The sequence below is a fragment of the Pagrus major genome, chromosome 22 (genome assembly GCF_040436345.1).
Source record: "Pagrus major chromosome 22, Pma_NU_1.0".
Classification (NCBI taxonomy): Eukaryota; Metazoa; Chordata; class Actinopteri; order Spariformes; family Sparidae; genus Pagrus; species Pagrus major.
The window spans coordinates 12231992-12257896 of NC_133236.1; the positions used below are offsets into that span (position 1 = coordinate 12231992).

Below are 25905 nucleotides of genomic sequence, written 5' to 3' on the forward strand. Positions count from 1 at the left end.
AAATGACTAATGGCACAAAATCACACAACAAATGCCACATTATCCAATAACCACACTGATAAGGAGATCAAATGTTTTGGGTTGGGTTGGACAAAACCTGCAACCTCCCCTAAACAATTTCATTTAAAAACAAAACAAAAACAAAAAACAAGTAATATCCATTATTGGTATTAAACCAGGAGTTTTATTTAAGAATTCACATTAAGTCGCTACTGCCGATGCAAAATGGGTTATTTCAACTGGAAGTCATGGGGAAATATTATTGTATTATTATATTGATAATTTTCAAGTGTAGGTTTATGAATGTCGCCATTTTTGATGAAATTGGTTTTGTAATTACTAATGGCTCTTTATGCATGTTATTACATACTGGAGCTGGATCCACTGTCCTCCCAACAGGATCACGATACAAAACAGAAAAAAAGAAGCAAATCCTTACAATTAAGTCAGCTGTCAACTGAGTTCCTTCCACAGGAGCTCCTTAGCAAATTGACCAACCTGTTCCAAAAACTCAAACTAGGGTAAAGGCAGTGTGCAAAGCTCATACAGCTTCCCTTTTTATTTATAACCACATATAAGAGTGGAAGTGCCAGTTGTGTACTACAGTTGTGGTGGTATTAGCATATGAAATGTTTTTTTCTGTATACAGTGATGATGTGAAGAATGTTATCTCACAAAACCAGATACAAGTTCCATATTGTACTTCTACTATTTTCTAATATTCAAGTCAAATCACTAAGTCACTATGGCTTGACTGAAAACTTGAAGTGGAGGAACTGAGAAGAGAATGGAGATGACTCTTGTTTTGGTGGTTGGCACAGATGCAATGAGACATCACATTTCAGCCCTGCATATATAGATGGGTGATGTGTATCAGTCTAACACAAGACACAGATATTTACATTAACTGTGAATCTCTCAGTGCTTTGTTTGAAAACAGCCTTTTGTTTCTGACCGTGAAAGGTAAGAAGGGAATTCAAATTTCATCCTCATTTAAGATAGTCTAAGTTACTCCAACACAAAAAACAGCAACTGTTATATTTGACTATTACATTTTTTATTTTATTTTTTTTAGGATGAAGTGTACTGTGGTCTTTCTTGTGTTGTCCATGGTCGTTCTCATGGCTGAACCTGGAGAAGGTTTTATTGGATTGCTCATCAGTGGAGCCATCTCCGGTACGGTGGAATCATTTTGCCTTTTACTGGGACATACTTTGACACAAAATGGCTGGAAAAACACTCGCATAAGAAATAAAAAATGGTTTCACAATCAAATTGTTGGTCAAATGCAGTAGCATCAGTCAGTTTACTATAATACAGGACAAGAAAGCATTTGTTATTAACATTGTTAGTTACACCTGAATTTTCCCTACGATGACAAGTTTAAGTGACCGTTGTGAAAAAGGGCATTATCTGATCTCAAATTAATGTACCATAAATCAATGTGTATTATGACCACGTACGAGTATGCACAAAACTGATCAATGTCTTTAATGTTCTGCAATTTGTTCATAAGAAATGTATTACTCTGCTGACTGGTATATACAAGAAACAAAGTTTTTTGGTGATTTATGATATTAAGAGTTCAGATTTAATGCAGTTTTTTTTCTCTCTTGTCTATTTTATTTAGCTGGCACGATGATCCATGAGTAAGGACCTGTTCCTACTGTTTGTTTTTATTTTTTTACAATTATTCAACAACTAGTTTTACAAAAGATTTTAAAGTTAAAGTAACATATGCATGTAACTCAATGTGATATAACATCATATCTCTATTTCTTATATATGATAATGCAAATACAAACACCACTATTTTCTTTACCTCGACCAGTCTTATCCGCAGCCGCCATGGGGACTTGCAGCTGGAGCAGCTGGAGCAGCAGGAGCAGCTTGACAAACGTTCACTTGATGCTTTTCACTAGGCTGAAGAGGCCACTATGAAGTTATATTTTGGATGAAAGAAAAATGCTTCTTGCTCTTCAACATAAGAAAGAAAACTGTCAAGTGTGGCAACCACAAAAACATATGCATAGACTTAATTGATTGTGGAATTTTTAATAAATTTGGCAGGCTGTGAGTTGTTCAGAATAAATATGCATTCCAACAAAACATTTTCTGCTGTTTTACTTACAATTTTAAGTATAAAAGAAACAATAAAAAATTATCAGTTAATGGAAAAAAGCTGGGATGTGTGTGTGTATTCTGTTACTGGGACCTGTGTAACTTTTGCTGAACAGCAGCAACTGTGGCCACAAGTTAGAGTTACAGTACGAGATAATGATAAATGCAAACAGATAGTAGTAGTAGTAGTAGTCGTGAAGTCAGTGGGAACTATTACATTTGGAATATAAGTAATTTAATAAAAAATTGCAACTACTCTGACAACACATACACAAAGACTCAAGGTGTTCCATAAGGCTTTATGCTGATGACATTATGCTATACTGTTGTGCTGACTTTACACAGCTTTGAGTCTATAAAATGCCATAAAACAGCGAAGAATGTCGTCACTACTTTCCAGAACCTAACATGGCAAGTACTTGTTTTACACCACTGGCTTTGCTGATTGTTGAGGTATTTTTCCTATTATTGGTATCTGTGTGTTTTTAATTTTTTTTTTTATTCTAAAAAAAACAGTACTTTAGCTCTGGTGTAGCATTCTTTCTCTGTATATTGTCATTAATCTGTGGTCTCACTCAATGTCCCGCCCACAACACTATTTGATTGATAACACGTCACAAGTAACAGCATATCAACACTGAATAATCTGAATCTGCAGAGTAAAGTTATCAAATTTATGTAGTATATTGTATGGTGTAGCAGAAAATGGAAGAAGCAGCACGCAGCACCAGCAGGAAGCAGAGCATTCTACTGCTGCAAACCCTACCAGCAGCAAGACCTATTTTAAGTCCCACCTAAAAAATATATATCCATTTAAGTGTACGCTATGTTTTGAACATTGTTAGCTCTTTACATTGCTGTCAAACAGCCTTATTATTTGATGAGTTGGGAATCTTCTTAAAATCTTCTTAAAAATAGGACCTTAAAGGGTACGTACTGATAGCACAAGCAGCTCCACAGCTGTAAACCCTGGAGGACTCAGTAAAGCTTAAAATATGCTTAAAAGTTTATACCCAATGGGCAATGCCCCCCAAATGCTTCGACTGCCCCACCACCAAACCGATCCCGCTTCATTCCGAAAATCAAAAAAAAAAAAAAAAAGAAAAGTATATTCAAATATATTATATATACTCTCTCTCTCTCTTGCGCCGTGCATACAGTCAGTAGCAGCTTCTCTTGGTTAGCATCACATTAGATACCACGGGCACTCCAGATAGTTTTAGCCACAGGCTTGTTAGTTGTTAGCATGCCTGCTAGCAACTGCTAGTAGTAGCATAGTCCCATCGGCAGCTGCTGCAGAGTTTGTGTCTGTCCCGCTCCGCCGCATGGGAAGCCTCACAAGGGCAGGCTAGGTATCGGTTGTGAAGCGGGTTTCCACTTTCAGCCCTTGCTGGCCCGCTGTTAGTCCTGTTGGCCCGCGAGCCTCCCCCACCCCCGTCGACAGGATGAAACAACACACGTTAGTGATTTAAAATTTAAAATTTACAATGCCAATAACATTGTAGCTTCACATTTAAATAGAAAATATTGTAGTGACTGGAGGAGTACCAGTTACGGACAGTGAGGGCTAGGTGGCGCAATGACTCATGGGAGTGTAATGTCAGACACTCATGAGGCTGTTATTGTTCAGATATGTGTCGTTTTATTACTTTTTGTACATGTTCTGAGTGTTGTGGTTGTGTCCTGTTATGTTCTAAGGATGTGTGTGTTAAATTAACATAAATATAAGTTTTACATTGTGCCACCATGGCCGAATATGATATAGCGGGTAATGACGTTCATCAAATGTTTGTGTATAAGGTGTGTGTCTAATGTTAATAAATCTGCATTGAGCTGAAGGGCCTGTCTGGTGACATTGTCTTCATATTATGCTTGTAATGATTTATTAGTAGACTGAAATCAAGAATTTATTGGCCACAGACTTTGTTTAATTCATCAATCTAAAAAAAAAAATTTTAATAGAGCATTATCAGTGAAATCACGGCTAACTGGCAATGCTTACTTTTGGGTTGGTATCACAGGCTGGTAGGCATACTAAAAAACGTCATCCCTATGGCATTCAACATAGTAGCATTTGGTGACCATCAACATTTCTTACTGCCCCCCAATCAAGGCAGTCTAGAACCGGGCCTGTGCCACTCAACAGTCTCTTGTGAGTGTTGAAGGATGAAGAATGGACCTAGTAAGATGCCAAGTCACATAGCCCCTGATAACATAGCTATTACATGAACTTGTCTTCTCACGAAAGCATGAGGCAGCAAAGCCAAAAAGTCAAAGATAAACAACTTTGGTTGACTCATATTCCTTCTTATCAGAAGAAACAGACTGTTTGCCACATGTCAGTGGCAACACAGAGACCCAGCAGCTGTAAACTAAATGTTTTTTTTTTAAAAAACAACTTTTTGAAATATATTTAGATGAACAATGGAAATATATTTCCATATTTACAATTTAGAGTGAAAAGAAAATTACTAAAGCTGGAGGGTATAAATCAACGTGATAAATGTGGTGTTAATGCCATACAGCCCGGCCATTAGCAGAAGAACTTGTGTAAAGATGGATATAAGCTGAACACTGCTTCCTCACACTTTATGACATAATATCCAAAAGTATTTATGACTTGGAGACACGACATCTCTAAATTTTTAAGGGGGACAACACATTTTGTTCAAATTTAGGATAATCTATGATATGAGTGACAAAGTAACTCACAATACGATTCACAATACAATTTCCCACGATAATGATGCTGTAGTATCGCACCACAGCTATTCTGCAATGATCAATAAATTGCAAGACAATCATCTAAACATACATCACAATATCTGTCTAGAATACAAAATATCCCTCTCTTTATCACACACTCTGACTGCCACTTGTCCACGTCCATGTGTGTCATCATTCCAATTGACAAATAAAAAAAAAAAGCAAAACTGCCAGGAAGCAGAACAGTTCTAGAGTTTAAATATTTAAAGGAAGGATATATGGATAATTAAACTATTTTCAATGTGGAAATGAAATTCACAGAAGTTCACATCACAAGGAGTTATGAGGTCGTGGCTCTGGTAGGACAAATTGTCAAGGTAATCCTCTTAGAGCAACCGCATGTTTTAACAAAAATATTTGTATTTGGTGCTAGTGGATCGATAAGCATATTGTAAGAGGAAGCGATACATTGCAATATTGATAATTTGTTCCAGGATTATTGACAATAAAGGGACTTATTATAGGACTTATAATAGAGGAGTATCTACCAACACACAGAGACAAAACTAATGACATGATGAAACTTAATGCAGGTCTTAGAATGTCTAATAATTAATAACTTACTATAAATAATAATGTCATAAAAGACTGGATGGGGTTGTTTTTTAAAGATTGTTTTTTTTCCTCTTGTCTGTTTTATTTAGTCAGCAGGACTATCCGTGGGTATGACGACTTGTGCTTGACAGTATTTGATACTTGAATAATACTTAACAATTGCTCTTGTTGCATGTTGTCATGTTCTGGAGCTGAACTCTCTCAATGCTCCCTCCACCTAAAAAACAAACAAAAAAAGAAACAGCAGAATTCTAATGCATAAGCAACTGGATAAACAGTAGTGTGCAGACACAAAGGTGGCAGTATGCTCATCTAGAGTTGTTGTAACATTACAACAACACAATGTAGCTCCAAAGAGGAAGTTGGCCTTGCCCTTCTTGTTTTTTGTGAAGTGTTAAAACCACTAATAGCAGTGTGGCTAGGTGTAGTCTGTGAATGATAAACTCTTCTTCTTTTTCAAATTCTTCTGCTTTCTTAAAATAATTTGTGTCACAAACATGAAAAGCACTATTAAGCAAAAACTGCAAAAGAATGCTAAGGTCATTACTATCTACCCATTACTATTACTAGCTACTCTATAACTAGTGATTATAGAGTTTGGATATATTTATACATTTGGGTGACTCATTTAATTACATTTGTTTGAATTATTTTCAAGGGACAGTGACACATAATTTAATGGAAACACATCCATGACCTAAAAGTCATACTAAAATTAAAGATATTGTTTTAAACATTACTTTGGTAAAAGTGAAAGTCACGCATATAAATAATATTTAAGTAAAACTCTTAAAGTACCTGATATCAAATATACTTAAGTATCAAAAGTATTTTTCTGGCAATAAATGTACTTAAGTATCTAAAGTACATGTATAATTATAGATACATTTACGTGTACAGTATCTATACTGTATCCTACGAGTCGACTGATTACTGGCCGGGCTGATTACTACTTTGGCTCGTATGATGCAATCTGGGTTAGGATTAGGGTTCTAAAGTAACTAGTATTAAAGTTATCAAATGAATCTGGAGTAAAAGTACAATATGTGCCTCCATAATGTAGAGGAGAGCAAGTATAAAGAAACAGAAGATGGAAAAACTCCAATAAAGTAGTACCTCAAAGTTGTACTTTAAAGTAAGAGTAAATGTACATACTGTAGTTACATTCCATCACTGCCAAAGGTTTTTTTTAATGACATAAAGTTAAATCAATAGTGTAGGCATAGATGTATAAGTGGTAAAACTTCTACAATCCAGCAAAATGGTAACAACAAGAAGTAAGAGAGAAATTACTGAAAAAAGACTGCATATCATCATCATCCAAAAACACTCAAGAAACTAATACATCCAGAATTCTGCTGCTCATCTTATCACACACATCACACATCAACCCCATCCTTCAGAACCTCCACTGGCCCCCCATCCCCCAGTGTACCCACAACTCCTAATCATCACCTACAAAACCCTCCACAACCTGGCTCCCCCCTACTTGTCTGAGCTCCTCCACCAGCACACTCCCACCCGCAATCTCAGATCTGCTGACGCAAACCAGGGCCTTCTCCATTGCCGCTCCCACCCTCTGGAACTCACTCCCAAAAAACATCAGAGGATCCCCCCTCCCTGTCCACCTTCAAGAATTCCCGAAAAACACACCTCTTCAACACTGCCTACGACCACTAACAAACTCTATTCTCATCCTCCTTCTCTGCTTCGTTCCCCTTCTCATGGACTATTTCATCTTTGTATTGTTTTCTTTGTTTTGTTTTTCTTTGTTTTGTTGTTGCTTTTTGTTAAGCGTCTTTGAGTATTCAGAAAAGTGTTATATAAGTACAATGTATTATTGTTATCAAGTTAAAGAATTTTCCTTTCTCCTACATACTGTTGATGCTTTACTGACACTTCACCCGGCAAGAGCATGGAAACCATCAGTTTGTTTTGGCAGGTGAGGAACAATGACTGTATCCTCTCCTGGCTTGACTCTAATAAAAATGAACGATGCTGAAGGTGCAACTTAGCCCTTACTACCTCTTTCCATGGGTGCCTCTTGCTCACTTTTGGGTGTTGCGTGACAAAATGCTGACCAACATCAATGTGCTGTTTGCTGATAAATGATAAATGTTCTTGCACAATCACTGTGACTTGACACATGATAAGGTCTTCTGCACACTTCCCACAGTCAACTGTGTTGAAAGACATTTGTCTTGGTTGCTAGATTTTATAAAACGATTTTTTGGTTGAACAGTAAACTGAAGAAACATCATGAACATGAATAACAATATATATGTATGTATATATATATATATATATATATATATATATATATATATATATATATATATATATATATATATATATGTATGTATATACACTGTAAGTAATCCAGGCTACCATATGTGAACTTTTGTTTGCCTTTGTTGTATAGCTGAATCCCGTAACAGTTAGCATTATACCAACTTTTTTAGGCTACATTCTTCCTCAAATTCATTCAGCATTGTCATTGTATTGTTTTCACTTGCATATATGTCAAAAAGGGTTAGCAAATTATTACATTCTGTTTAATGATTTCACAATGTCCCATCTTTTTGGAAATGGTGTTGTATGTTGTATCCTAACAGATGAAGCTATTTTAAGCAGATCCACATGGAGAGTTTTTGCAATATGTAACTGAGAATAGGCAGTTAATACATATTGGGCCTTTTTCATATTGTGCTATACAGTTGAATGAACTAATGGTTACTAGAGAGAGATCTGACAGTTGATTCAGTGTCCACTATGTTCTTGTTTTCAGGAAGTTTTTTCTCAGCTTTTGGTGTTGAAGTTGGTTGTTCTCATGGCTGAACATGTTTTGGAGGATTCAAGACTTTCAGCAGAGGGTTTAAAAAAGGTTTTTCTAATCACATAATTAACTGGATCTGGGTATGTTTTTCTTTTTAGGATGAGGTATGTTACGATCTTTCTGGTGTTGTTGCTGGTTGTTAGGCCTGTCACGATAACAAATTTTGCTGGACGATAAATTGTCCTAGAAATTATTGCGATAAACGATAATATTGTCGCTTTGAGACCATTTTTCAACTAATATAATGATAATGGCATAATAATGCAGGTACACCCTTTCAAAGATCAATAAACCTTTATTTCTAAAGAATATTTAACATTGGAATGTGAAAAAGACATTTTAAATATCCAAAATAAATAAAGATGGAGGCTGTGGCCAAAGCAATTGAGCCATGGCCAGCCACGGTTCCTTATTGCAGCAACAATGTTAGCACCATTGTCTGTAGTGATGCGGAGGCGTGACGGTACACGTGATGATGATGACGTATGTGTTTTTTTCAAGGTGTTTCCCCGGTGTCCTCCTGTTAATCTAAACATGTACCAGCTGTCTGTTTATAATCATATGGATGCTGTTATAATGTGTTGTGATTGAGATCCTGACACACCAAACATCCTGGAAAGTGACAAAGTTACGTTTTTCTATCATTTACATAATTACATAATCGCCATCAGTAAACTGGACGCTGTCTGACTATTTCACTCTCGGGGTTCACTAAGTTCACTGAGTCTTGTCGGGAGGGCTGACCGTCACCATGACAACAGTAACTGACCGTCGCGCGACAAACACTTGGTGAGTTAAAGTTTTTTGCCGGGGACAGACGCTGTTTTTCGGGCAGAAATGTGACGAAGACTCGTTCAGACCGACAGGCTGACAGACACTTCTCCACGAATAACTGCAGTATTTTTTTCCTCACATAAGTTGCCAAAGACACGACCAGTTACTACGTTCCTGTTGTTTGGTCCTGTAACGTTGCTTTGTGGGACATTTATTTTTATTTTGTTGAGTGAAGGATCTGTAGAGTTATCAGACACCAACACCATCAGATCGACACGCCCTCGCTCCGTGCCGCCGGCTCGGTTCGCCTCTGATACTACCTCCGGAGGCGCAGCGAAATTTCACCCCTCACCGCATCTGAAACTTTCACACAAAGGTGGATGCGGAGAATTAGCGCAGTATCCCCGCATGCAAATGGAAATTATCGAGGCCGGCAAAATTATCGAGCTCATTTTAATTTATCGTATGATTAATTGATTTATTGATTATCGTGACAGGCCTACTGGTTGTCCTCATGGCTGAACCCGGCGAGTGTTTTTTCAGACGCCTAATGAGAGGGGCCAAGGCTGTATTTATGTATGTATTGTATTATGTATATGTATTGAGGCATTTAAAAGTAAATCATGTGTATCTGTTGACTTCAACATATAGGCCTCTGATTTACAGAAACAGAAGGCTGCTTTAGTCTGCCATCAACAAATATCTATAAAACATGAACACATGCAACATTTTCTAAGTACTAAATCTTTTATTTAGTTCTGGCATCTCAGCTACTTGACCTAACACTAAGTTAAAAGGGCATCATAAGTGTACTATTTTAAAAGATCGGTTTAGCAGACGAGACAGCTCCACGGTAAGCACTTCTGATCAGTAATAGCTGTTGATTTCAATGGGATATATAAATAAATATTGCAGTATCTGACAAAATATTTGCAATTTGATTTTTTTGACCATATTGTGTAGCCCTAGCTTTAACTTTTTTCCTTGTTTTGACTAAATGATGAGATACATGTTTAAGAATACAAAAAAATTACACATATTTACATTTACATTTAGGGGATTTAGCAGACATATTGCAGTGTTTTATTTAAAACAATATCATAAAAATGCTTTGATATGTTGTTAATTATATTTTGGTACATTTTACACAGTGTTTTTTGGTACAGCAGTGGCACTGACAGCAGAACAATGCACCCTACCAAACTGCAAAAACTGCTCTGGAATGGCTGAAGAATACAGTCCATCAATGACTGAGCAGGTTTTGTGGCATGTCAGGGCTCACTGGTTTGCTGGGGGGCCACTGCCATCGGGGAGTGCCATTGCCATGAGAGGGTTTACTTGGTTTGTAACAGTGGCTGGACGTGTGATTTGAGTTACCTGGTAACCCCAAGGTTTCCCAGCAAAACTTTGTATTTTAATGACATGATCAATATTAATTACGTCACCTGTCAGTGGTTTTAATGTTGTTTCCCTGATCTCAAGTTGATGTCTTCAAATACTTTATTTTGTCCCACCAATTCAAAAAACTTACTGATGAATTGTACTGTATGTATGAATTACTGTAAGTCACTTTGGACAAAAGTGTCTGCTATATGCCCTAAATGTATTTCAGAAGCTGGAATGAGTTCTGTCAAGAAATAATAATATTCTGTTGATTGACCTCAGTTGTAATTTGACTAATTGTTTCAACTGTAATTTTTTGTTTTGTTTTGTTTTTCCTGTCTCAAACTTGGTACAGAAGAGTGGAAAAATGTTTTTAAAAATATAAACTTGCTTGATAGTGAAAACTATCCTGCTGAATAAAAAGCTGCAATACAAAAGGCTGTCTCTGTTTTTTGCCTGTTATTTTATATGATGATATTTTGCTGATAAAACAAATGAATTACTTTTTTTCTCAGCAAAGACATCATGCATTGTCTTTTTAACCATATAAACAGTTACGGGACAGAACTTCTAATTGACACATTTTGTGAGGCCATAGAGCCGGGGGATGATAAATAGTGTTGTGTAATTTTGTGTAAACAGTAAAATGTCTCATCATTATCAACATCATGTCATCCATATGCTGAACTTTAAAATGTCAAGTCATTAGAAATTGAGATCAGATCAAAATTTCTTCATTCATATGCAGAACTTGGCATTGCAAAATACAATGACAATACAGAATGACTAGACAAGATTATCCATCCTCATCATTATAAGAGACAGGTAACTCACGACTGCTCTGCAAAGACGTCCACATCTCCTCTAGATCTTACTGTGCTCACTTTGCTGTCTGTGACACAATCAAGCTGTGGAAAGGTGAGAAGTCAAATTTAATCCTCATGTCACTTTATTATATGCAAAGTCTTTTAGATGAGATGTGATGAGCTTTGACACTGGTGAATGAAGGCAGGGAATGATTGTGTATGTGGCCACTGTGATGTGTTTTTCAGGATGAAGTGTGTTATGATCTTTCTGGTGTTGACGCTGGTCGTCCTCATGGCCGAACCCGGGGAGGCCCGTCGTCGTGGTTCTCGATTCGGACGGATCGCAAAAGGGTTGTACCGAGGTGTCAGGGCGGGGATAGACGGTAAATCACAAGTTGACTTTAACAGATACACCTCAGATTCACACAAACAGCAGTCTACTTTAGTCTTTGATCAACAAATCACACTTGACTGTACTAACTTACAGCTAATAAAACAGCTAATAAAACTAAAGCTAAGTACAGACAGTATCATTAATGGTAAGAATATACTAATGTTTATTTATGTCATCATTATGTCGTCCCTTTAGCATACAGAGGAAGAGGAGGAAGAAGGTAAGTACTACTGAGTCATTTCTGTTGATTTCGACCAAACAAATAAAAACAATCTCAAGACTTTGTGAAATGCCTCAAAACTATCAAACATAGCAAGCATCAATATGAACCAGATGCCAAGTTGACATTTTCAAATAGCTTATTTTGTCAAAACCCATTTAAATTTATGATGATATAATAGAGAGTAAAGAAGCAAGTGGACACATTTCAGAAGCTGGAATCAGTGAATTTCTTTGATTTTTGCTTGAAAAATTATTGTAAAAGTTATTCAATTATTAAAATATTTGTCAATTTACATTCTGCTGATTAACTCTGTTGATAATGTCACAAACTGATTCCTCTCTATTTTCCCCCTCTTTTCTAACTTGGTATAGGGGTGGACGGAGATGCTTTTATGAAACATCCCAAGATGAAGTGGAGTACGATAAGTCAAAGCAATATTATCAAGACTGAGTCTGTTCTTGATTTTGAAGATATGGTTTGAGCTATATCTTTGTGCTCTGCAAAGCAAGAAATAATTGGCTGAGTAAACATGAAGCTCATGAGATGTAGTGACTTTAGTCACAGCTCTAATTGATGTTGAAAAATGTAAAATTGCTTGATAGTGAAAACTATCCTGCTGAATAAAGCTGCATTACAAAAGACAATCTCTGTTTTGTGGTATTATCTAAGTTAATACATGCTTGTAATTTTATTGGTGATAATAATTAATAACGTTGATTTTAATAAGTAAGACGTAAAGGTTTATATTAAGTAGATCTGACAATGTGTGTGTTGGTATGATCAGTTTATAAAATTAACACTCTTCATATTTCTTTCTGTTTCTGAATGTTCTTAATTCCCTGGTAAAGAAGTACTTTGAGAAAATGCCAGAATTGAATCATTTCCAATCAACAGATAAATTATTTAGTCTATAAAACATCAGAAAAACAGTTAAAACTATAATTTTATTAGAGCCCAAGATGATCATGATGTAAATGTCTCTTTTGGATGTGGCCAACAGCCCAAAAGCTGAAGACATTCAAGGGACTATAATGTAAAATGAGGAAAAACAGCTGATTCCCACATTTGAGAAGCTGGAACCATCAAGTGTCATTTCTGCTTGAAAATTGACAAAAAATAATGATAAAAAATAGGTGGTGAGTAACCAACTAATCTTTGCCGCTCTACTACAGATGACCTTCTTTTAAAGGCCTTGTCCATCCACACAGGTGCCTTTAATTGTTGTGGGTGATAAGACCTTCAGTCAGGTGTAAGTTGGGCAGAACTATGACAGGAGTTCTATGATGTGTCCAGAACTTAATGTACTAATAAAAATAATAACAGGGAAAGTTATTCTAACCTAACAGGAGGATGAGGGAGGTGTCAGTCAGTTTGTACACATCCACACTGGTTTGAAAAGAACAAGCAACATTAAAACACATGCTGGGGCTTTAAAGTTGTGCACTGGTGTGTTTTTGTGTTGTGTGGCAGGCTGCCGTTGTCTGGCTGTTAGTCAGTGTCACTGTCTGCCTGTCACGTCTCTGACGTTACTGCTTCATGCAAATAGACTGAGAACCTCCCACAACTCCCCACCCCACATTTTATCTAGGTTACTTAACTGTGTGTAGTCTGAGATGTTTTAGGTCAGTTTTAACAAAAGTACCAAACTATATTTTTTACTCTCTCTGTTGATAATTTGACTCATTGTTTCAAATCTAATGTTTTCTTTGTCCCTTCTCTAACTTGGTATAGAAGAGTGCAAAGAGCCTCACCTACAGTGGACTACCATCAGTCAGTATGATAATTACGGTTCTGTTGAGTGACCAGTGTTCTTTTTGAAGTTATGGTTTGAGCTATATTTTTGTCCTTTGCAAAGCAAGAAATAATTGGATGAGTAAACATGAAGCCCTTGAGATGTACGTCATGATTTTAGTCACAGCTCTAACTGATGTTGAAAAATGTAAACTTGCTTTATAGTGAAAACTATCCTGCTGAATAAAAAGCTGCAATACAAACAGGCTGTCTCTGTTTTCTGCCTGTTATTTTACATACATGGGACAAAACTTCTAGTGGTCACATTTTGTGAGGCCATTGAGCCGGGGGATGATAAGTAGTGTTGTGTAACTTTGTGTTCCCACGTAAAAACAAAATGTCTCATCATTAGAAATTGAGATCAGATCAAAATTTCTTCATCCATATGCTTTTTTGCCTGTTATTTTTATGTGATGATATTTTGCTGATAAAACAAATAAATTACTTCCTTTCTCAGCAAAGACATCATGAATGTTTTTTTTAATAATATAAACAGTTACGGGACAAAACTTTAGTGGTCACATTTTGTGAGGCCATAGAGAAGTAGTGTTGTGTAACTTTGTGTTCCCATGCAAACAGTAAAATGTCTCATCATTACAAATTGAGATTAGATCAACATCATGCCATTCATTGGCCGAACTTGGCATTGCAAAATACAATGACAATACAGAATGACTAGACAAGATTATCCATCCTCATCATTATAAGAGACGGGTAACTCACGACTGCTCTGCAAAGAAGTCCACATCACCTCTAGATCTCACTTTGCTGTCTGTGACACAATCAAGCTGTGGAAAGGTGAGAAGTCAAATTTAATCCTCATGTCACTTTATTATATGCAAAGTCTTTTAGATGAGATGTGATGAGCTTTGACGCTGGTGAATGAAGACAGTGAATGATTGTGTATGTGGCCACTGTGATGTGTTTTTCAGGATGAAGTGTGTTATGATCTTTCTGGTGGTAACGCTGGTCGTCCTCATGGCCGAACCTGGGGAGTGTGGTTCTCAACCTGTCGTGTCCACAATTAATTGTAAGGGAAACCCTCCGATCTGTTTCCAATCAACGGGAGGAAGAGGTAAATCACAAGTGTACATACATACTGAGTTGACTTTTACAGGTACACCACAGATTTACACAAACAGCAGTCTACTTTAGTCTGTGATCAACAAATCACACTTGGCTGTACTAACTTACTACATACTGTACAACTTCACTTAGTTCTGTGTTTAGCTAAAATGTTTTATTTAGACCTGGTATCTCAGCTAATAAACCTAAAGCTAAGTACAAACAGTATCATTAATGTTCTAATTTCAAAGATTGTCAAATTAATAAAAATATACTAATGTTTATTTAGGTTTTCATACTAATGTCATTTTCCTCTTTTTGTCTCATTAGCACTCAACATTGCTAAACGGTAAGTACTACTGAGTTACTTCTGTTGATTTCAAACACACAAATAAAAACAATCTAAAGACTGTGTGAAATGCCTCAAAAATATCAAACAAAGTAAGCATCAATATGAACCAGATCCTAAGTTGACATCTTTAAATCCCCTTTTGTCGAACCCATTTAAATTCAAGATTATATAATAGAGAGTAAAGAAGCAAGGGGACACATTTCAGAAGATGGAATCAGTGAATTTCTGTCATTGTAGCTTGAAAAATTATTGAAAAAACATATTCAATTATTAAAATATTTGTTGATTAATATTGTCTTGATTATCTGACAAACTGATTCCTTTCTATTTTTTCCCCAGTGGACGTGGACTGATGGGATGATGATAAATTGAAGCTGTACTATCAAGATTGAGTCTGTTCTTGATTTTGAAGATATGGTTTGAGCTATATCTTTGTGCTTTGCAAAGCAAGAAATAATTGGCTGAGTAAACATGAAGCTCTTGAGATGTAGTGACTTTAGTCACAGCTCTAATTGATGTTGAAAAATGTAAAATTGCTTGATAGTGAAAACTATCCTGCTGAATAAAGCTGCATTACAAAAGACAATCTCTGTTTTGTGGTGTTATTTAAGTGTGCATGTTTCTGTAATTTTATATCACTAATTCTGATGATTATGTGGGACACTGTTTTTTATTTAGGCAGAGGTAAAGGCTTATATTAACTCTAAAGATCTTAAAACGTGTGTGTCGGTTTGATTACTATCAAATAATCACTCTACCAGTGTCTTTCTGTTTGTTTTTGAGTGCAGTTTGTTTCTCTGGTAAAGCAGCACTTTGGAAATGATTAAATTCTGGCATTTTCTGAATCAACAGATAAATTATTCAGTCTATAAAACATCAGAAAAACAGTTAAAACTACAATTTTATTAGAGCCCAAGATGATCATGATGTAAATGTCTCGTTTGGATGTGGCCAAAGCTGAAGACATTCAAGGGACTATAATGTAAAATGAGGAAAAACAGCTGATTCCCACATTTGAGAAGCTGGAACCATCAAGTGTCATTTCTGCTTGAAAATTGACAAAAAAATAATGATAAAAAATAGGTGGTGAGTAACCAGCTAATCTTTGCCGCTCTACTACAGATGACCATCTTTTAAAGGCCTTGTCCATCCTCACAGGTGTCTTTAATTGTTGTGGGTGATAAGACCTTCAGTCAGGTGTAAGTTGGGCAGAACTATGACAGGAGTTCTATGATGTGTCCAGAACTTAATGTATTAATAAAAATAATAACAGGGAAAGTTATCCTAACCTAAATGGAGGATGAGGGAGGTGTCGGTCAGTTTGTACACATCCACACTCGAGATCTGCAACCTGACCCGATCCCTACGGAACCCCGCCCGACCTCTGACTAGGGCTGGGACAGGCTTTGTTTTTAAATACATAATTAGGGCGCGGGTTGGGCCGGGTTCCATGCTTTATTTGTATATTTTTAATTTTTTTGGCAGCTCTAAAGTCTATGCTCCTTTGCGTAAGCACTGACCAAGTCTCTGTGACACGCACCCCCTCATCACTTCTGAGATGGTAATTAAGCTGCTTGCAGTGACACACACAAAACACACACACCTACCTGTCCCATTAACGACTCTGTTTGACTGCATATGTAAAAAAATATATATATATATATATATATATATATATATATATATATATATATATATATATATATATATATATATATATATATATATATATTTAACCGAGGAGGAGTGCTGCTGCGCATCCCTCTGTGTGTGCGTGATTCTCAGTCCGGGGATCAGGCGAGACGGGTCATAAAAAATATCATTCTGATCAACAACAGATGGGATGAGAGGGTGAAATACGTCTTTAGTGAGGAAAATATTAATGACATTACCTGCATTAATTCTCCAGCAGCAGAAACGATACGGGTATCTCTACATTAACATGCGCATTTGTGCACTAGGAACAGCTGATAAACTTCATTGATTATCTAAAACTCCTGACTCGTTTCCTTTGGAGAGTTCATGACTACAGCTTTTAGTTTTGTTGTTTAAATGTGCCATGATATGTGTTACAGTACATTACTGCATTCATGGAAATGTTTAAAATAACTGAAAGCAGCCTCTCAAATCATAAAGTCGGAGTGTACGCACGGTGTGAATAATGCACACTGTCTGAATAATGCACTCTTTAAATAGCAGGAAACAGACTGCGCTTTTACCTCAGACCAGCTTTTTGTTGGTCTAAGGTTGCTGTCCCTTTCTGCTGCCTCAAGAGAGCAATCTGCCATCAGTGCGCCTGACCACACCTCACTTTAAGACCAACACACCCAGGGGTGCACAGGTCTATTTCTGGTATCGGTTTAGACTCGGGCGCGGGTTTCAAATGTTGTATTGCAGTCAGGCTTATTGTCGGGTCGGGCCTATAATCCACGCCGGTTTGAAAAGTACAAGCAACATTAAAACACATGCTGGGGCTTTAAAGTTGTGCACTGGTGTGTTTTTGTGTTGTGTGGCAGGCTGCTGTTGTCTGGCTGTTAGTCAGTGTCACTGTCTGCCTGCCACGTCTCTGACGTTACTGCTTCATGCAAATAGACTGAGAACCTCCCACAACCCTCCACCCCACATTTTATCTAGGTTACTTAACTGTGTGTAGTCTGAGATATTTTAGGTCACTTTTAACAAAAGTACCAAACTATATTTTTGACTCTCTGTTTCAAATCTGATGTTTTGTTTGTCCCTTCTCTAACTTGGTATAGAAGAGTGGAAAGATCCTCACCTACAGTGGACTACCATCCGTCTCAGTATGATAATGACGGCTTTCTTTTTGAAGATTTGGTTTGAGCTATATCTTTGTCCTTTGCAAAGCAAGAAATGATTGGATGCTTAGACATGAAGCCCTTGAGATGTACGTAGTGATTTTAGTCACAACTTTAACTGATTTTAAAAATGTAAAAATTGCTCGATAGCAAAAACTATCTTGCTGAATAAAAAGCTGAAATACAAACAGGCTGTCTCTGTTTTGTGCTTGTGACTGTATATGATGATATTTTGCTGATAAAACAAATAATTTACGTCTTTTCAGCAAAAACATCATAAATTGTCTTTTTTAATCATATAAACAATTACGGAACAGAACTTCTAGTGGTCACATTTTGTGAGGCCATAGAGAAGTAGTGTTGCGTAACTTTGTGTTATCGTGAGAACAGTAAAATGTCTCATCATTACAAAGTGAGATTAGATCAACATCATGCCATCCATGTGCAAAATACAATGACAATACAGAATGACTAGACAAGATTATCCATCCTCATCATTATAAGAGACGGGTAACTCACGACTGCTCAGCAAAGACGTCCACATCACCTCTAGATCTCACTTTGCTGTCTGTGACACAATCAAGCTGTGGAAAGGTGAGAAGTCAAATTTAATCCTCATGTCACTTTATTATATGTTAAGTCTTTTAGATGAGATGTGATGAGCTTTGACGCTGGTGAATGAAGGCAGGGAATGATTCTGGATGTGGCCACTGTGATGTGTTTTTCAGGATGAAGTGTGTTATGATCTTTCTGGTGCTGACGCTGGTCGTCCTCATGGCTGATCCCGGGGAGTGTGGTTCTCCACCTGTCGTGTACAAACTTGAATGTAAGGGAAACCCTCCGATCTGTTTCCAATCGCCAGTAGGAGGTAAATCACAAGTGTTCATACATACTGAGCTGACAACAAATCACACTTAACTGTACTAACTTACTACATACAACTCACTTAGTTCTGTGTTTAGCAAAAATATTTTACTTAGTCCTAGGCATTTCAGCAAATTAAGTATAGAGAGCATCATTAATGTGATAATTAATGAAGATTTTCAAATATGGTAATATACTAATGTAGTTTTTGTCTTTTTGTCCCTTTAGCACTCAACAGACTGAGACGGTATGTACTACTAGAATTTTTTTTTTTTAATCTAAAAACTTTGTGAAATGCCTCAAAACTAACAAACACAGTAAGCATCAGTATGAACCAGATCCCAAGTTGACGTCTTCAAGTACCTTATTTTGTCAAAACCCATTTAAATTCATGATGATATAACAGAGAGTAAAGAAGCAAGCGGACACATTTCAGAAGCTGGAATCAGTGAATTTCTTTCATTTTTTTTTTCAAAGGTTATTCAATTATTAAAATATTTGTCAATTATCATTCTGTTGCTCAACCTCTGTTGATTAATCATCGACTAATCGTTTTGTCTCTGTTTTTCCCCTGTTCTCTAACTTGATATGCAAACAGTTTGGAAAGGTCCCAAGATGAAGTGGAGTACGATAGAGCGAAGCAATACTTTCAGGACTGAGTCTGTTCTTGATTTTGAAGATATGGTTTGAGCTATATCTTTGTGCTTTGCAAAGCAAGAAATAATTGGCTGAGTAAACATGGAGCTCATGAAATGTAGTGGCTTTAGTCACAGCTCTAACTGATGTTGTAAAATGTAAAATTGCTTGATAGTGAAAACTATCCTGCTGAATAAAGCTGCATTACAAAATACAATCTCTGTTTTGTTGTATTATTTAAGTGAATACATGCTTGTTATTTTATTGCTGATGGTAATCAATAACATTGTTTTTTATTAAGTCAGAGGTAAATGTTTATATTAAGTAGATCTGAAGAATTTGTGTGTTGGTGTAATCAGTTTATAAAATGAACACTCTTCATATGACCAAAATGTATTTACAATTTATTTACAAAATGCATTCAATGACCACATCTTACAAAATCCATTAAGTCTTCTGTCATTCATTCTCTTACATCAACAAACACTGCATTTATGCAGCACATTTTTCAATTGCTAACACACTGTTTTCAAAACTGTTAAAAACACATTCAAAACAGCATGATGGCAGATGTGTATTCTTCAGTGACAGTATTAAGATATCTAGAATATCTTTGCACATGGTGATTGTTTCTTTTTTAATGATAATTGCAGCCATGGAGTAGAAATTCACACTACAGTAATACTACTACCACTTAATAATAAAACTGCAGCACATCTGTCAATTCAGTAATATTTTTTCCACTGTACATTCTATAAATGGAAAATGAGTCAGATTTGTGTATTTGCTCAAAAATGACTGGGCTGAATTATAAAAAAAACATTGGAACTCATGATGTGTGTTGTATGCAGGTAGAACAGAAACATGTCAATTATTGTGATGCAGATTTAACCCTCTAGGCGCCAAAGTCGCATTATTGCGACAGGCAACATTGCTCATTAAAACAGCCCATATCTTTAAATCTACTGCCTTGTGCTGTTACTGCTTGCTACCACTAGATAGCCAATAGATTCAGCTTCAATCCTGACGTCATTTGGGGGTGTGTTTCTATGCAAAATACCTGAGAAAAAAAAGTTTGAAACCCGACACCCGCTGTCGGAGCGGCAGCGGCTAAACGGCAGAGTGGGAGAGGAGAGAGCCGCGGAGCGGTGGCAGAAGTGTGCTGGACAGATCGAGAGACAGACAGCGATTTTTGTAATAAAAAACAAAATGCCCAAAAGACTTTACAGTGCGGATGAGGTGCTTGCACAGATCTTTGCTGATCGCGATTCAGAAGGGGACGATTTGCCCTCTGATGACGATCGCTCGTCAGAGACGAGTGACTGACGATGCTGCAGCTGCACACACTGTCACACAAGCAACACACGCTGATCACGGCGCGAGTTTTCTTTTCTTTTTACAAGTTAGATTAGGAAATTTACTCCTATCAGATTCCTGTTCATTTACTCTGAGGATGAGAGGATGAAAAAAATCTATGAAAAAATGAAATGAAAAAAAATCTACTGTGTAAATATGTTCAGAATTCCGTTTTACTGAATTTTACCTGGTGACATACAAATTAGATTAGTAAATTTACTCCAATCAAACTCCTGTTCCTTTATTTTGAGGATGATTTGACAATATAAATATTTTTTTTCTGTGTAAATATGTTCAAAAATCATTTTTACTGAAAGTTACTTTCAGTCACCTGGTGACGTCACAATATGCAAATTAGATGATTAAATTTACTCCCATCACAAACTTTAGGTCATTATGAATATTTTTCTCATTTACACTATGGATTTATCTCTCACCACTTCCAAGCTACAGCCTTTTGAAATGTTACAATCCAAACGGAATATTTTCCTAAATAAACTCTGGCGCCTAATGCCTACTGTTACAGTAGTATTTGAAAGTTGTTGCACTACGATTGACTATTTGATCCTCTTGGATAGAAATCCTGCTTGTGTTTTGAAAGAATGATTTCATAGAGTCAAGTTTAGTCTTGTTTTGACAGAGTTGTATGTAAACTAAGTTTTGTTGCATTTTGAAATCATGTCAGGGTGTTGCTGTGTTAATAGTTTAGGAAAAGTAACCTATCTTAAATCAAAGGCTTGTTAACAAAAACTGTATGAATCGTCAAACTTCAATGATAAAAGTTGATCACTTCTGTAGCACTGCCTGTTGTTTGTATTTTTAGCTCAGTGTGTTATGAGTGACAATGTATGCTGTCTGAGTGAGGATTGGTGTAGGTGTTATGGCTGAACGAGCTTATTTTGACATTAACATGTATGAAGTGTTTTGTTGCTCTGAGGCTGCTCTGGAGGTGAGATTTACTGTTGGGCCAAGATGCATGTTGGTCATGCAGACTGGAAGAAGAGTTTCAGTATTGACCGATGCTTGTTAGCAACTGAAAATAGCTGTCCTTCAATAGAATAACATCTGTACTAGAACTGCAAAGATAATGGGGTCACTGTCCTTCCAAGCAAAAACATTTGATGGTTCCAGCTTCTCAAATCTGTTAAAGTCAACTCAGTATGTATGTGTACTTGTGATTTACCGACTGCATTCTCAGTGATAATATGGAGAAAGTCGAGGACAGGTTGAGAAAGACACTCCCCGGGTTTAGCCATGAGGATGACCAGCATCAACACCACAGAGATTATAACACACTTCATCCTGAAAAACACATCACAGTGGCCACATACACAATCATTCACTACCTTCATTCACCAGTGTCAAAGCTCATCACATCTCATCCCAAAGACTCAAGCAAAGTGACATCTAGAGGTGATCAATCATGAGTTACCTGTCTCTTTATGTTTTTATTAATTTTTTAACCCAAGTGTCTTATCTACTCATTCTGTATTTGTCATTCTGTTTTGCAATGCCAAGTTCTGCACATAGATGATAAGATGTTCACTAATCTTATTGTCTAATCGTACTTCCTCAAAGACATGAGTAAGTGATTCTGCCAAAGTTATTTTCGTCTGTGTGGGGTAGATGTCTGAAAAACTGAACAAAATGTTTTATAAACAGCAAAATGGTGAAATGATCAAATACTCTGTAACTTAAATACTGCTGTTTTAGGAGTTCATCAGGGGTCATCTCAGGGTCCTCACAGACCATCACAGAAATATCAGCATGTAATGTGGTAAAAAAGGGGTTTTAACTAGAGCTGCCACTCTTGTTGTCAAGACGACCTAAAACAAGAACAAGTCAAGACCAAGACCAGAGTGTATCAAGATCAAGACAAGACCAAGACTTCAAGGGGTTGAGACCCAGTCAAGACCAAGACCAAGACCAGTCCTAGTCCTAGTTTCTTCTTCAACTGTAAAATATCCTGCCTCTGTTAAATATTTGATAACCACAATCAAGGGATCACTGCAAAAAAAAAAAAGTGTGTATGTCAGCTGATATATCAATATCGGAATTCTTTACTTACTCATATTGGCATTGGCATTTGCCCCAAAAATCGTGTATAGGTTGAATTCTAATATACACTGCTTAAAAAAATTAAGGGATCACTTAATCGTCAAAGTATAATACCAAGTCAGTTCAACTTCAGGGAAATCAATCTGTCCCTTTAGGAAGCACACATGATTGTAAATCAGTTTCACCTGCCTTGGTGCAAATAAAAGTGACAACAGGTGCAATGAAGAAGCAAAAGCAAGTGTAGGAAATACACTACTAATAAATGTAATTTATTAATCACTTGCAATTAATTAATTAATTCCCTTTTAATCTCTTCTAGCTCTGCCTCTTTCTCCATCTGTTCAAGATGGGATTCGTTAACTTGGTCCCTGGTTTCTTTTAGTGCCTGTTGCATGTCTTGGAGACATTTCCTTTCACTTTCTCTGGCCCTGTCCCAGACTTTGAGCTGATATTCTGTTTTATCTAGCTCTTGCCCTTGGCCGTGAAGGATTTGTTTGAGCTCTGAGTTTCCTTCCTGCAGTTTGGCCTGTTCCTTCTCTTGTGCTTTAACCTGAGACTCAAGTTGGTTAATGCGGTCTTCTGCCTTAGTTAAGGACTCCATCAAGTTGCTTTTTAAGGGTTTTGTGGTTGTTTTTTTTACTTCTATTTCATTTAGAGCGTTCTCTAGCAATTGGTCTCTGCATTTTTGTTGTGCTGACATCACGATAGTCATGCTCCCTAACATTTTCTCTCAGGTTTATCCTTTCATTTCTTCGGTTAGGGACTGGCATACTAACGCGGACATTATCCCATGTAGCTCACTAGGGTCGGTTTTCTGGATTTCCTCTGCATAACCTGGTAGCAACTCTATGGTAAGATCAAATATTACTGAATCTAGATTGTCTGAGGGATCCACTAAACTTACGGAGTTAGATTCGTCGGTCCCTGCCATTGTTCTAGGTTTTTTTCTTCAAAAATTTGTATTTACTTTGTTTTATTTATTTTATTTTAAATTTTAAATTCTAATCGATTTTCGATTAGAGTTAGAGTTGGCTTGGTAAATTAACTCAAACTTGCGTGAAATTCGAAAACGAGCAGGCGTTTGGATTTCAAAGGACCTGACAGCTAATGTGTTAATAACAAAGGCCAAAGTATTTGATCTAAATGTGAATTCTGATCAAAAATACTTGGATGTATAGTTAACAACTTAATTCTTTGATTTTATATCAAAATCAAATTTCAAGTAGTACTAAAAATGTTTAATTGAATTTGGATTAAAGTTATCAAATGTATATTTTACAACTGAAAGCTGGAGTGTGTAAGTTATTTCTGGCATCATTTGGTCAAAAATCAATAATAACCTTTCAGCATATTGTAATTCATAGTGTTATGACAGAACACTGGACTTCTGTGTCTCCTCTTGGCTCTGTATACAGGCTTTAAAAAAATCAGTGCCGTGACGGCAGTGTTCAGCCAATCACAGTTCATTTTACAGAGCAAGCTGTTTTGGGCGTTCCTATTGGTTGCTCGACCAAAGTCGATGAGCATTCACGTTCCGTGAAGGTGCAATGGCGGACGTCCCGGCAGGAAAAGCCGTTATCCCGGTGTAGTGCCGAGAAGAGACTGCTTGCCGAAAAACGACTGCCCCCGACCAGAATGCGCATCAGTTCAGAGGAAGTGGGCGTAGGTCTACTACGGGTCAGCTGGCAGACGCAGCACTGAGAGAAATGTTTTTTTTACTGTGCAGTCCTGTAGCCCAAGTGAAGAGGCTACGGAAAAAGAACGGCGCAGATAAAAAAGTAACCTGATGTTTCCATAATGTAGGCTAGTTGTCAACAATTGATGGGGGTAGATGCTTTACCTTGCCACTTTTATTGTTGTTGTTATCGTTGTTGCAATGTGATTTTACACCGCTTTGATCTATAAATAAAGTCATAATTCAATATCCCTGTTTCAGTGATTTTATAACGAGGATTAGGAAATCAATGCAGAAAAGAATGCAGGAGTGTTTCCACGTCACATTAGATAGCAATCATGTAACACATACTGAGAAATTAGTAAGTGCTATCAGAGGTGGGTAATAACGATTTACATTTACTTCATTACATTTACTTAAGTAACTTTTTGGATAACTTGTACTTTTAAGAGCATAATTATGAATACAATAATGCAGTATATATAGAACTGTAGGCTAACTGTAACGGATTGCCTTTACATTCTGCATAACATTCTCTGTGTTTGCCAGGTGCATGTACAGTGAATTTGGTCAATATCACTGTGTCACTGTGCAGTCACTTTTCGGCAGGGCCTGCCGAAAAGTGACTGCACCCTGTAACTCTGGATTGGGAGGGGTTACATTCTCTGTCTTTTCAGCATTAATAGTAGAGGAAACCAGGTGCATGTACAGTGAATTTGGTCAATATCACTCCTTGCAATCCAGAGTTACAGGGTGCAGTCACTTTTCGGCAGGGCCTGTAAGTCCTTATTGCAAGGAGTGATATTGACCAAATTGGTCTGTTCACTGGTCTCATTGGTCAAATTCACTGTACATGCACCTGGTTTCCTCTACTATTAATGCTGAAAAGACAGAGAATGTAACCCCTCCCAATTCAGAGTTACAGGGTGCAGTCACTTTTCGGCAGGCCCTGCCGAAAAGTGACTGCACAGTGACACAGTGATATTGACCAAATTCACTGTACATGCACCTGGCAAACACAGAGAATGTTATGCAGAATGTAAAGGCAATCCGTTACAGTTAGCCTACAGTTCTATATATACTGCATTATTGTATTCATAATTATGCTCTTAAAAGTACAAGTTATCCAAAAAGTTACTTAAGTAAATGTAATGAAGTAAATGTAAATCGTTATTACCCACCTCTGATAGCACTTACTAATTTCTCAGTATGTGTTATATGATTGCTATCTAATGTGACGTGGAAACACTCCTGCATTCTTTTCTGCATTGATTTCCTAATCCTCGTTATAAAATCACTGAAACAGGGATATTGAATTATGACTTTATTTATAGATCAAAGCGGTGTAAAATCACAATGCAACAACGATAACAACAACAACAACAATAAAAGTGGCAAGGTAAAGCATCTATCCCCATCAATTGTTGACAACTA

The 25905-nt window shown here is 36.9% G+C and overlaps 2 protein-coding genes and 2 long non-coding RNA genes across 5 annotated transcripts in view; 3 read left to right on the forward strand and 1 right to left on the reverse strand.

Moving 5' to 3' along the window:
* Positions 1-25905, reverse strand: part of LOC141017767 (exostosin-1) — a 275169-nt gene that overhangs the window by 99518 nt on the left and 149746 nt on the right. The gene's annotated exons all lie outside the window — the stretch shown is intronic.
* LOC141018370 (uncharacterized) lies at positions 7358-12502 on the forward strand. Its single transcript, XM_073493330.1, has 5 exons — positions 7358-7384; positions 11255-11353; positions 11488-11624; positions 11831-11855; positions 12230-12502. The coding sequence occupies exons 1-5, from the start codon at positions 7358-7360 to the stop codon at positions 12251-12253; spliced, it is 312 nt and encodes a 103-aa protein (XP_073349431.1). The 3' UTR covers positions 12254-12502.
* On the forward strand, positions 14318-15652 carry LOC141017768 (uncharacterized). The gene is made up of 4 exons (XR_012180673.1): positions 14318-14447; positions 14582-14724; positions 15045-15063; positions 15406-15652. It is a non-coding gene; the product is annotated as an uncharacterized lncRNA (long non-coding RNA).
* LOC141017769 (uncharacterized) lies at positions 18413-19599 on the forward strand. Its single transcript, XR_012180674.1, has 4 exons — positions 18413-18476; positions 18611-18750; positions 18975-18993; positions 19345-19599. It is a non-coding gene; the product is annotated as an uncharacterized lncRNA (long non-coding RNA).

Bases quoted from the DNA above. Each gene is read 5' to 3' on its own strand.
- LOC141018370 (XM_073493330.1), top strand. From the start codon at position 7,358: ATGGAAACCATCAGTTTGTTTTGGCAG. The intron at 11,354-11,487 runs GTGAGAAGTCAA...TGTGTTTTTCAG, and splicing joins CACAATCAAGCTGTGGAAAG to GATGAAGTGTGTTATGATCT. The intron at 11,856-12,229 runs GTAAGTACTACT...AACTTGGTATAG, and splicing joins AGAGGAAGAGGAGGAAGAAG to GGGTGGACGGAGATGCTTTT.